The 12,515-nt window shown below is 32.0% G+C and overlaps 1 protein-coding gene across 1 annotated transcript; it reads right to left on the bottom strand.

The window, feature by feature from the left end:
- Nucleotides 1-4,833: 4,833 nt before the first annotated feature.
- LOC139868898 (uncharacterized) lies at nt 4,834-12,302 on the bottom strand. Its single transcript, XM_071857236.1, has 2 exons — nt 11,632-12,302; nt 4,834-4,918 (listed from the first exon to the last, which is right to left on the bottom strand). The coding sequence occupies exons 1-2, from the start codon at nt 12,300-12,302 to the stop codon at nt 4,834-4,836; spliced, it is 756 nt and encodes a 251-aa protein (XP_071713337.1).
- Nucleotides 12,303-12,515: the final 213 nt, after the last annotated feature.

Below are 12,515 nucleotides of genomic sequence, written 5' to 3' on the forward strand. Positions count from 1 at the left end.
ATCACTGAGGATAGAACTATCAAGAATACATTTTCTTGATATATTCGGGGGTTAAGTAGAATGGAAGAGTTTTGTAACATGACACATGATGACGTTATGATCTGTGAATCATCGTGTTCCAATAGAACTTCCAGCATAATTTACTGTAATATAATCACGTTGGCCGGGCGTCATTATATTATACTAACCCATGCTTCAATTCCCAACACTTCTCTACAATTCATTCATAATTTATACTTAGATTTTACAAAAATTTCCAATATAATGGAATACTGAAAACACGAAGAGGTAGATAATTCGGACAAGAATATTTATGAAAATATCCTCAGAAATATCGAAGATATTTATGATGATATTTTGGAATTTCTAAGTTCGAAGGTTGATGAAGAAAGATTTTTCCCAAGATTTTAACATGTTTTCGGAACAAGATATTCTCTAAAGATTTCTGTGGATCCAGAATTACCTGGATTCTTTTGAAAATAGGGTTTGATACTTGTATTTGTCCTTGGTCTCCTTCATGGTTAGCTCAATCCGTTTTTCAATATCCAATTTTCTATCAAGCGTTCCCAACACTCCATTCTTTATCATCAAACTCTTGGCCATTAGGCCATCTACAATTTTACTGTTTCCTCTGCATTTAATGCAGCCATATCTGAATTCATTGGTTAGCAATCCGAGGTGTTTTCAAGAGAATTGTGTTTTTAGATGATTAAACGCTGATGGTAATATGGTGAAATATAAAAGGTTCTCCTGTAACGATGAGGAAAGCCAATCGTATATATCAAAGTTATAATAAGACTTATTCGAATGAAAGGTAGAAGTTGCTCTGCTGGAGCTGTGACAAAATTGGCTAATTTGAAAAGGGATTGCAAAATTATTTTGGGTAATAATAACACTAAAGGAATTAGCACAGCTACGTGTTAAACGTTTACTCAGTTTCTGAGGGTTTTTCAGGTGCATAACTATATGCATCAATCTTTTCTTCTGTAGATGAAGTGCGGCTGGTTCATCCTCTCGATCGAGGTGTTTTCAAGAATCATGAAAGATTTGAACATGGATTGGAATCGTCAAGATTCAAATGAGGTTTAAGATGAAATCAAGTGGCAAACTTGAAGAGATGTTTAGTTTCATATGTTTTAATCAATATTGTAATTCATTTTAATTGTCCAATAGTCCTCAGTTGATAGTCCACAGTTAACAGTCCAATAATTCATATATAGTTTAATATATAATATTCGAATTAATTAATACGTTTCGTGACCCGTATACGTCTCAGACTCGATCACAACTCAAACTATATATATTATTGTAGAATCAACCTCAACCCTGTATAGCTAACTCCCGCATTACTGCATATAGAGTGTCTATGGTTATTCCAAATAATATATATAGATGCGTCGATATGATATGTCAAAACCTTGTATACGTGTCCCGATATTTAAAGTGCGTAAAAATAAATAACAGAAATTAAATGACGATAAATAAAGTGCGTAAAGTAAATAATAGAAATTATATGACGATAAGTAAAATTACGAGAATATAAATTGCGATAAATAAATTGCGATAAATAAAATGTAATCAGTTAGCTAGGAACAATTAGCTAGGAACAGTTAGCATGGATTCTTAACAACATTTTTCTCGTAGTTAATTTGTTTGTTTCTAACAAATTTTATTTTGTCCAGTGTTTTCTTCATTATGCCACTTGTTGGATTCTGATAGATCAAAATCCAAATATGAAATTGAATGAAAATGGTTATTCTGTGGTGAACGGATACGTATATCGGTGGTTGTAAATAGGATTGTAAATGACTATTGAATTAGATTTGGAAGAATGTACAGTATACTTATTAATGTGAAATCTGAATATTCCTCGGGTATTACCTACCCGTTAAAATATTTTCAACATTAACAGTTTGTACGAAAGAATTTTTAATTACAATCTTTATGAAAATATACTTACATATATATTTTCTTCAGATTTAATCATGGATTTAATGAATTAATATGATATTAATCTCATTTGCTTTTCGGTTTAAGCTAGATTAGCTAATCTCTAAGACTTTAGAGATTACCTAATCGCCATGTTCCGTGAAGATAAATGATATAGAACGATTCGTAGAACGAAAATTAATCGATGTAGAACAAAGTGTAAAATGAAGATTATGCTCGAGGTACAGAATGAGATGTTGAGGCATGGATTGTTGATGGTACTGGTGTTGTTACCGATGGTATTGTTGGTGCCGTTGATGTTGTTGAAGCTGGTAACTTTTGCACTAAATTCTCCCAATTGATAACTCGAGCGCGAAATTCGTTGACTTCTTCTATTATTCCGGGATGATTGTCGGTCGAAACAAGTGGATGGATAAGGTTCAAAATTGTGGATAGAATATAATCGTGTCGAACTACTCTGGAACTGAGGCTGAAAATGGTGTTACGAACAGTTTCGCCGGTAAGTGCTTCAGGTTCTTCATCAAAAAGTGAATTCGGTTAGTGGAAGGGATCGCCTTCTGCGCGTCTCCATTGATTAAGTCGACAACGAACCCATCAGATGAATTGGGGATGGATGATTGGTTGATTCATTCTGGTGACACTACTTTCGGAGCTTAGGTGAAACTCCATATTAGAATAGTTGTCGAAATCCGAGGAATTCGAACTGGTAGAGGGATTCATCTCGTACGATCAGATGAAGAATTTTCGATAAGAAATAGATTATAGGATGTAGATTAGTACCCTGTAATACATAATTTACATATGCATATATAATACTAAAATCCCATAAGTTACGGAGGAATCTACGGAATATGTTAGGCAAAGTTTACAGTAACAGATATGCTAAGATATGAATTAGCAGATACGCTAAGATATGAATTTTGTCTATACACTATTCATGCAATCCAGACAGTAAGATATGTCTAGATTAAGTATGATAAGCAAATAATTCCCTAAGAATGATAAGCAGGAAATTTTCGACACGGAATGATAATCAAAACTTTTGACATGCAGACACGGTCGAAGTTCAGACTCACTAATGCATCTAATCAACTATCAGTTAGACACATTAACTCAAGACCTGGTTCGCTAAGACCACCGCTCTGATACCAACTGTAAAGACCCGTCCTTATCCCCCTGGACGAAGTCATCAACATCTGGTCCCATTGCGAGGTACTGACCTAAATATGCCATGAATGACTCCAAATAATATCTTTCAATTGAGAAAATGCACAGTGGAAGACTTAATTCGTATCTGAGAATAAACATGCTTAAAAGTGTCAACCAAAAGGTTGGTGAGTTCATAAGTTTATCATAAAACAATAAAATTCATCATTTTGATAGACCACAAGATTTCCGTTTATAAATATATGTACACTCGCAAGTGTATAAAAGTATTCTATAAGCTGTAGGCACCCAGTAACAAGCCTTAACGTTCATATTTTACCCTCTGAAGTACACCAGATCAGGTGTGTTTAAAATAACCTCGAAGTACTAAAGTATCCCATAGTCAGGATGGGGTTTGTCAGGCCCAATAGATCTATCTTTAGGATTCGCGCCTACCGTACATAGACAAGTAGTTTAATGTTACCAAGCTAAGGGTATATTTCTGGTTTAAACCCACGTAGAATTAGTTTTAGTACTTGTGCCTATTTCGTAAAACATTTATAAAACAGCGCATGAATTCTCAGCCAAAAAATATATATTGCAAAAGCAATTAAAAAGGGAGCAAATGAAACTCACCATACTGTATTTTATAGTAAAAATACATATGACATCATTTAACAAGTGTAGGGTTGACCTTGAATTCACGAACCTATATTATTCATATATTTATTAAAACATATACTTGTAATCGAATAAAGTTATGTGTATATTTATTAATGATATCATTCTATATTAATAACTTGTATGTTTCATAACTATATTTATTCTATGTACTTTAAATAAATAAAATATAGTTATATTATATGTATTAAGTATAGTTTTATATAACTTAATAGTTATTTGATAATATTAATAATAATAACAAAAAAAGTTGTTTTGTTTTATAATAATAATAATAATAATAGTTGTTATGATAACAATAATAATAATAATAATAATATTACAATAATAATATTAATGTCAGAATAATAATAATGATAATAGTAATAAAAATGATATATATTATTTTTTTTTTTAACAGAAATGGTAGTCTTTAATAAAAATGATAATTTTAGTAATAAAAATGATGATGATAATAATAATAATAATAATAATAATAATAATAATAATAATAATAATAATAATAATAATAATAATAATAATAATAATAATAATAATAATAATAATAATAATAATAATAATAATAATAATAATAACACTACCTTAAGAGAAAAGGCTTCAAAAAGAGCATAAATTTCCTTAGCCTAGGTTCGAACCCACAACCTCCCATTAATTGACACAACACCCTAACCATTCCCTCTGTCCTGCCTTTCTGTTTTAAAAACTCGACTTCATTTTATATAAACCGTATATATTTGTTGTTTTCTCAACCCAAAAACTCCATCGACATTATCATTTTACCCAATCATACATGGATCATATTTCGGCCCAACGATCCCAACAAACACGACCCAATATAAATTAAAAATATAACGGCCCAAGTTGCAATCAAAAGCCCAATCTCAATACTAATTTACATGACCCAGCGGTTTGTTTATATAGATAAAAAAATAAAAAGTTGCAACCGCCATTATCATAAATATATCATTATCACAACATCGTGAGTAACATCATCATCATCGTTCATCACCTATGATACTATTCATCGTCTTCTTCATCCGCCATCATCATAAATTTTTATTGTTCATCAGGATCTTCATCGTTATTTTTCACTTTGTCGACCACCATCGTTATCTGTAACGGAACAGAAAGAAGACTCGTACTGCAGCAGTAACAATAAATGAAAACAGTAAAACAGTTGCAGGTTTATTGTAGCAGTGGGTTTCATTTATAAATGATTAATTGTAGCGGCAATAGAAGGTCTAGGTCGGGCTACACCAGCGAACAACCAGTTGTGGGTTTGACGTCCGAGAAAGAAAGAAAGAAAAATATATCAGCTGCAGTTCGATGGTTTAATTCTGTGAACATCGATTAGAACAAAAACTTAGTAGTGAGTAGTGGTAACAATGGGTGGTTGTTAAGGTGGAGGATTATAGCGGTTGTGATGGTTCTATGGTAGTGATGGAAGTCTCGGTGTGGTTATAGTGGTGGTGTTAAAATAGTTTAACAAAGAAGAAAGAAAAAAAATATAGAGAGAGAGTGTATGAGAGAGAAAAAGAATGGTGATGAGGTGAGGGTTGATGTGTGGTGGTCGTGGTGATGTAGGTTGGTGGTTGTAGATGATGGTTGCCGATGTTAGAGGGTGGTGTTTTCGGTGTGACCGTGGTGGTCGCCGGCTTATGGATTTTGATGAATGGGTGGTTAACACAAATGTTTATCCAGCATAGGTTCTTTTCACATATATAATCATGTAAATGTAATTTAATTTAAAGATTAATTAATATAATAATAACAATAATTAATACACGGTAAATCTCGTGACAACCATTGTCTATATGCTACCGACACTTACCAAGGTATTATATCGTGTCTCTTGCTAAACAGTTACGGATAAAAGGGTTCCTAAAAATCCCAAATTTTTAGATTAAATATATTTAATTATTTCACTCATTAACAGTTTTAAACCTGATCAAAAAGGTTCGATAATTATTTATTTTCTGTTCCAATTTATATGTACGGAGTACTAAAATTTAAACTTAAAAGGTAAAAATATTTTTAACAAATCTAGAATCTTCGTAATCAATTTACACTCCAATTTTTATTTTAATCTTTCATAAACATGTATTATATCTATATTAAAACTAACAAAACATCAACTGAGTGTTACTGACGTTTATTAATTAAGCTCGAAATCCTTTATTTTCCATATACTATATGTATATATCAATACATTTTAATATCAGGTTTTATTATATAAAATTAAATATATATATATTTTCAAATAGATATATTTACAATTTACATTCATGTATGTATGTATATATATATATATATATATATATATATATATATATATATATATATACTATTTACAAATAGTTGTTCGTGAATCGTCGAAAACAGTCGAAGGTCGATTTAACAGTTCAAAATTTTTGAGACTCAACCTACCAGACTTTGCTTATCGTGTTGAAATTACACTATCATATCGAGAGTTTGGTTTAAAATTAGTCAAAATTTTCCGGGTCGTGACAGTAAGTCGAAATTCTGTCCGTGTAACGCTACGCTATTTTTACTCATTGTAAGTTATGTTCAACCTTTTTACATTAATGTCTCGTAGCTAAATTATTATGCTTATTTAATCCGAAGTAATCATGATGTTGGGCTAAAAATACTAAAATTGGGTAATTGGGCTTTGTGCCATAATTGGAGTTTGGACAAAAGAACGACACTTGTGGAAATTAGACTATGGGCTATTAATGGGCTTTATATTTGTTTAACTAAATGATAGTTTGTTAATTTTAATATAAAGATTTACAATTGGACGTCCCTATAAATAACCATATACACTCGATCGGACACGATGGGCGGGGAATTTATATGTACGAATAATAGTTCATTTAACCGGACACGGGAATGGATTAATAGTCACTAGAATTATTAAAACAGGGGTGAAATTATGTACAAGGACACTTGGCATAATTGATAACAAAGTATTAAAACCTTGGGTTACACGCAGTCGATATCTTGATGTAATTAATAAACGAAGTATTAAAACCTTGTTACAGTTTAAGTCCCTAATTAGTTGGAATATTTAACTTCGGGTATAAGGATAATTTGACGAGGATACTCGCACTTTATATTTATGACTGATGGACTGTTATGGACAAAAACTAGACGGACATATTAAATAATCCAGGACAAAGGACAATTAACCCATGAGCATAAAACTAAAATCAACACGTCAAACATCATGATTACGGAAGTTCAAATAAGCATAATTCTTTTATTTCATATTTAATTTCCTTTATTTTATATTTAATTGCACTTTTAATTATCGCACTTTTATTTATTGTTATTGTATTTAATTGCACTTTTAATTATCTTACTTTTTAATTATTGCAATTTTATTTTATCGCACTTTTATTTATCGCAATTTTATTATCGTTATTTACTTTGCGCTTTAAATTAAGTTGTATTTATTTTTAATATTTTACATTAGGTTTTAACTGCGACTAAAGTTTTAAAATCGACAAACCGGTCATTAAACGGTAAAAACCCCCCTTTATAATAATAATATTACTTATTTATATATTTGTATTTTTATAAACTAAAACTAATATAGCGTTAAGCTTTGTTTAAAGATTTTTCCTGTGGAACGAACCGGACTTACTAAAAACTACACTACTGTACGATTAGGTACACTGCCTATAAGTGTTGTAGCAAGGTTTAAGTATAACAATTCTATAAATAAATAAATATCTTGTGTAAAATTTTATCGTATTTAATAGTTTTTCCTAGTAAAATATAAGCTATTTCATATACACCTCGCATAACATCAGAAACATTCTCACGTTGTTCCATCATTTTCTCAATGTGGCAATCTTTCATTTAGTGTGGTCCACCGCATTGCTCACAACTGATTCGTATTGCGTGAATATCTTTAGTCATCTTTTCCATTCGTCTCTCGAAAGCATCTATTTTTGCGGAAACGGAATCAAAGTCATGGCTAGAATTGGCTCTAGCCGCTTTAGATGAACGAAAGATATCTTTTTCTTGGTGCCACTCATGAGAGTGGGAGGCTGTGTTATCAATGATTTTATGAGCTTCAGTTGCGGTTTTCTTCATAATGGAACCACCAGCTGCTATGTCGATGTCTTTTCGTATAGCAATGTCGCATCCTTGGTAGAATATTTGTACTATTTGATAAGTGTCTAAACCATGTTGCGGACATCCTCTTAACAATTTTCCAAATCTTGTCCACGCCTCATATAGAGTTTCATTTGGCTTTTGCGTGAACGTAACAATTTCTCCTTGAAGTCTCACGGCTTTAGATGCCGAAAAGAATTGTTTAAGAAATTTTTCAACTAAGACATCCCATGTATCAATCGCCCCTTTAGGTAAAGATTCTAACCAATCTTTGGCTTCTCCCTTTAAAGTCCAGGGAAACAACATGAGATAGATCTGTTCATCCTCAACTTCTCGGATTTTAAATAGAGTACAGATCCTATTAAAGGTTCGAAGATGTTCATTTGGATCTTCCTTCGGCGTACCACTATATTGGCATTGATTAGTTACCATGTGTAGGATTTGTCCTTTGATTTCATAATCTGGCACATTAATGTCTGGCTTAATAATGGCGTGACCTTGGCCAGTGTGTGTGGCTCTCATTCGGTCTTCCATACTTAGAGGTTCATTTACTTCCATAATTGAATTTGTTGAATACGAATCACTAGAGAATTCTGATTTAACGGTTTGTGGTTCAGGAGGAATGATTAATGGTTCAGGATCTTGGAATTGTCCTTGAATATCCTCTGGGTTCTCGGTAGTGAAGTCGGGTTCAAAAAATGGATTATCGGAAATTTGAGTTGGAGTACTTGGTCGACTAGATGACGATTCTAAAGAAAAATCAACGGCGACAATATTGGCTAGATTTCTTGATCGAGTTACATGTGGTGAACGTATGAAAGGTGGTGAATGTTTTGCTCGTGCATTCACAGAATATCCTATTAGTTACAAAAGATAAAAATTATATAAGTTATCAAATTAATAGACTTTTCTGATTTTGCCCTCGTTTCGAATAGCCAATAGATGTAGCAGGTAGCCAGGACCCTTTAAATCGGAAGCCCATAACTCGCCACTAACAAATCCAACTATTACTACGAACCAGAAAATTTTGGATGTCTATCAATTTAACCGCTTAAAATAATTTTTTGTTTTGAATTTTTAGAGAAGAAATAGAAAATTCTATGTCCTAAAAACTAGAGCGTCGAGAAATAAGAAAGAAAAAGAGCGCGTCGGAAAACGTCGAAAAATAAAAGGTCGAAAAATAAATGTCGAAAAACAAACAGTCAAAAAATAAAAATAAGAAAATAAAGCGTCGAAACTTAGTATTCTAAAAACTAAATATTAAAAGTTATGTCTAAAGGTATTAAAGCTTAAAAGGAATTCTATATCCAAAACGGCAATAACTTAAAAAGTACTGAAATTTTAAAATGGCGTCGCAAAATTCTAAAGCACCTAAATCTTAGTCTAAAGAAAAGGCACTTAAGGGATTTTACGGCAAAGTCTTAAAAGTTAAAAATAAAGTAACTACGGCAAAATACTAGTCTTAAAACTAATTACGAACGATAAATATAAAAATTACGAATTAAGCGATATAAATATACAATTTATAAAAAGAAACTAAAAATGATAAAATTACAATTTTTATAAAAATATTATTTTTATATTATTATTATATAAAAATATTAATCTATATATTTAATAATAATAAATAAACTTAAAATTAAAATTATAAATTAAAACTAAAATTATAAACTAATTAAAACCCTAATTAATAATAATTATAAATTAAAAACCCTAACTGCATTTATGGCGTACCAGGTCAGACATGTCAGACCACCCCATGCGATCGCATGGGGTTTAGGCTGATGGGTCATGCGACCGCATGGACTGTCAGTCCAGTTTTTTTTTTTTTTTTAGATTTTATATTGTTTTTCTAAAAATTATAAATAAATATATTTATACAAATATATATTAAAAATATAGCGTTTCGCCGCTTCCCCGGAAGCGGCGCCAAAAACTTGATGTGTGAGCGGAGGTGTATACGAAATAGACTATATATTTTTATTACAAAATACGTTACGAATTACACAAGTTTTAATTATTTATTTACAGATGGGATATACCTAAACCTTGCTACAACACTATAGGCAGTGTACCTAATCGTAGAGTAGTATAGTTTTTAGTAAGTCCGGTTCGTTCCACAGGGAGACGACTTATTTTACACTATATTTTTAAACAATTATATTTGTACAAAATATATTATATATAGTAATAATATATAAAAGGGGGTTTACCGTTTAATGACCGGTTTGTCGATTTTAAAACTTAAGCGTAAATATAAATGACAATAATTAAAGTGCGTAAAATAAATAACAATATAATAATTATGCTTATTTAAACTTCTGTAACCATGATGTTTGACGTTTTGATTATTTATTACCCTGGGTTAATTGTCCTTTGTCCTGGATGTATTTGAAACCTATCTGGTTTTTTGTCCATAATAGTTCATCGGCCATAATTATAAAATGCTCAGCAAATTTAACCTTATACCCGAAGTTAAATATTCCAACTAATTGGGGATTCGAACTGTAACAAGGTCTTAATACTTTGTTTAATGAATACACCAGGTTATCGACTGTGTGTAAACAAAGGTTTTAATACTTTGTTAATAATTACACCAATTACCCTTGAATGTAATCCACCCCTGTTTTAATGAGTCCGTTGACTATTAATCCATCCCCGTGTCCGATTAAATGAACGATTATTCGTACATATAAATATCCCGCCCATCGTGTCCTATCGAGTGTATATGGTTATTTATAGGTACGTCCAATTATAAGTCTATATATTAAATTAACGAGGTATCGTTTAGTTAATATAAAGCCCATTTATAGCCCATAGTCTAATTTCCACAAGTGTCGTTCTTTTATCCAAACCCCAATTATGGTCCAAAGCCCAATTACCCAAATTTAAATATTTTAGCCCAACATCATGATTACTTCGGCATTAAATAAGCATAATAATTACTTAGCTACGAGACATTAAATTAAAAATAACATTAACCATAACTTACAGTGATTAAAAATAGCGTAGCGTTACACGGACAGAATTTCGACTTACACACTTACAACATTCGCTAACATACCCTTATTATTAGGATTTAAAATTAAAATTATAATTATAATTAAAATATATAATATATATATATCGTTGATAGATAGGAAGAGAAAAAGAGGTCTATATTTGCTCAAAAACTGCGAAATTTATAGGTGTGGCATGTCACCTACTTCCATGCGATCGCATGGAAAATGTGCTTTCAGGCCATGCGATCGCATGGCCACTTTTTCCAGCTCACAAGAGTTTGTTTCTTTCTTTGCCGACGGATTAATAAATAAATATAATATATAAATAATTTTAAGAATTATTTAAATATTATATTATATTTATGTGCATAGTTGATTTGTAATTTTTAGTCCGTTGCGTCGAGTGTTGAGAGTTGACTTTGGTCCCGGTTCCGAATTTTTGAACGTCCTTGCGTACAATTTAATATCTTGTATTTTGTGTTTCGCGTCTTGTACTCTTGTAATTTCGAGACGTTTCTCATCAATAATTTGAACCACTTTGATTGTACTTTGTACTTTTAAGCTTTTTGGTTGTTTGCGTCTTCAATTCGTCGAATCAGTCTTTTGTCTTCACCTTTTATTATTTAAACGAATATCACTTGTAAATAGAACAATTGCAACTAAAAGCTTGTCTTTCTTGAGGGATAATGTTATGAAATATATGTTCGTTTTTAGTATTATCACTAACCAACACTGACGCTCACTGTCCAATAATGTACCATTTTCAGCTTTCAATTCCCACTTCAATACGTTTTCCTTCAAAGTATTTATTTCATCATCAAGATTCTCGGATTCTTTTTTATTCCAACTCTTTAATCCCGCTTTCACATTTTTGAGTTTGTCTCGGAAGATACAATCCTTTAAATTCCCACGCACATTTTTATTCCAACCGTCTTGGATAACATTACCCGCACCTTCTAGCTCTAACCAATTATCAAAAATTTTGAAAGGCTTGGGACCAAAGTCAATTGCACCGTCCTGTAGAACCAACGGACAATGATCTGACTCTTTTCTATCAAGCACATTGATGGAGAGATCTTTCCATAGTTTGATGAAATCATCCGTTACAAGAAAACGGTCAAGCTTGCTAAACTTGACGCCATCATCACTAACTCGGGTAAATTTCCTACCTTTTATTGGGATCTCAATTAAGTTATTCCTGACAATGAACTCATTGAATCTCCCAGCCCTAGCTTCGTGGAAGACACAATTAAGCCTGTCCGATTGTTCCCGCACCTCATTAAAATCCCCACATAAAACCCATCCCGAGTCGCTGCCTAACAAAAGATTATCCAGAGATTCCCACATCTTCTTTTTATCCGCATTGCTATGAGGACCATAGACATTGACGAGGATCATGTCATGTCAGTTCCTACCCAAATCCCCCTAATGGCTGTGAAGAATTCACCACCTACTGCACAATTCACCTTAAATCTATTCGTATCCCAAATAATCAACAAACCCCCAGAGTTCCCGACCACCTCCTTTTGAATATACCCAAAATCATCATATCCCCATAATTGCTGAACCCATTGATCCCCAAGAGCCCTACACTTTGTTTCTTGAAATGCA

The sequence above is a fragment of the Rutidosis leptorrhynchoides genome, chromosome 9 (genome assembly GCF_046630445.1).
Source record: "Rutidosis leptorrhynchoides isolate AG116_Rl617_1_P2 chromosome 9, CSIRO_AGI_Rlap_v1, whole genome shotgun sequence".
In the NCBI taxonomy this organism is placed as follows: Eukaryota; Viridiplantae; Streptophyta; class Magnoliopsida; order Asterales; family Asteraceae; genus Rutidosis; species Rutidosis leptorrhynchoides.